Source organism: Prunus avium, chromosome 6 (genome assembly GCF_965620075.1).
Source record: "Prunus avium chromosome 6, drPruAviu1.hap1.1, whole genome shotgun sequence".
Lineage (NCBI taxonomy): Eukaryota > Viridiplantae > Streptophyta > Magnoliopsida > Rosales > Rosaceae > Prunus > Prunus avium.
Genome location: NC_142289.1, coordinates 5,927,294 through 5,928,491, shown reverse-complemented (window position 1 = coordinate 5,928,491; position 1,198 = coordinate 5,927,294). Strand labels below are relative to the sequence as shown.

Below are 1,198 nucleotides of genomic sequence, written 5' to 3'. Positions count from 1 at the left end.
ATCAAAGCTAGCCTCATCAGATTACGAGGAAGAGAGCATGTTGGCCATGTCAAAGCTTTGTTAGATGAATAATATGTTAACGTTGATTAAGCACCGAACTTGACTTTGAATTGTCAACTTATTTGGTAAATACATCGAAAATAAACTTTTTACAAAGCGTTTTTAATAATTTACCTACATAATGGGTGCTGAACATAATTTATTTTTTAGTTTCCCAACATTTTTGTTAAATCACAAAAAAAGAAAAAAAAAGAAGGGAAAATCGGTAAAAACAACTTCCGAAGAGTCGCCACAAAGAGAGATGGTTAGTGTCATTTCGTGGTGAACACGCAATGAATTAGTGCAAGCTAGCAAAACAAAGTAGGTTTTGCTGAGATTTATTGAAATAAAAGTTGACTTATGAATTACGACAAGCAAGATTTGCTAGACAAGTAGTCTACTAGTCTTGCTGCGGGCAGCTACAACAATCACACAACACATGTGATAATTAAAGAAGAAGAAAAACACACACACAGAGATATATGTATCTTCAGGATAACAGGTTTTTTGCTTCAGTGAGGAAACTGAGTCCATCTTCCAACAGCCTGACTCCTCTAGCAGCCTTTCTCCAAGCATCTTTAGATGGAGAATCTGGAGAGCTGAAGATATCCAATAGGACTGAACTAGCTGTCTGAAGGCAATCCTCAATGCTTGGCTGCATCTCGTAGAGTTGATTTAAGTGTTTACGTAGCGCAACCTCCAGAGAAGCAGTAGTCTCACTGATTGCTGCTTCTGTTCCAGCATTTTTTCTCAAAAATAAACCTTTCTGGGTTTTCAATCCCCGTGGAAGTCGATATCCATCTTCATTATAGTGGCGATTGTCTAAGAACAAAAAATCAAAAAACAAAGAGAAAAAGAAAATAGCATTTTGAGTTAATAAATTATTTTGAGTTAATATATAATACTTTAATTCAGTCCTACGTACTCTGTGTGGAAGAAATGGGAGATGATGAAAGCCAATCAGCTGGACGGTGTACTGTAACGATGGAATCGGTCCTTGGGGTGAAGGGAGAGCCTGCACTATTATTCACCTCCTCTTGTGAGGGTTCCTCATCATGTGTTCTCTGTCTTTTGAGTTCCCGGAAGTCGTTGCGGTCAGGGTCGTCGTTGCGGTCCTCTTCAGGGTCGTCGTCGCGGCTATGTCTTTTCCCCATTGAAG

The 1,198-nt window shown here is 39.0% G+C and overlaps 1 protein-coding gene across 1 annotated transcript; it reads right to left on the bottom strand.

The window, feature by feature from the left end:
• Window positions 1-381: 381 nt before the first annotated feature.
• Window positions 382-1,198, bottom strand: LOC110769313 (uncharacterized). The gene is made up of 2 exons (XM_021973269.2): window positions 965-1,198; window positions 382-861 (listed from the first exon to the last, which is right to left on the bottom strand). The coding sequence occupies exons 1-2, from the start codon at window positions 1,191-1,193 to the stop codon at window positions 530-532; spliced, it is 561 nt and encodes a 186-aa protein (XP_021828961.2). The 5' UTR covers window positions 1,194-1,198; the 3' UTR covers window positions 382-529.

What these genes read in the sequence shown, in the direction of transcription:
- LOC110769313 (XM_021973269.2), bottom strand. Translation starts at nt 1,193, where the DNA reads ATGGGGAAAAGACATAGCCGCGACGACGACCCTGAAGAGGACCGCAAC. An exon ending in TCCCATTTCTTCCACACAGA is followed by an intron (nt 862 to 964) that starts GTACGTAGGACT and finishes TTTTGTTCTTAG; the next exon opens with ACAATCGCCACTATAATGAA.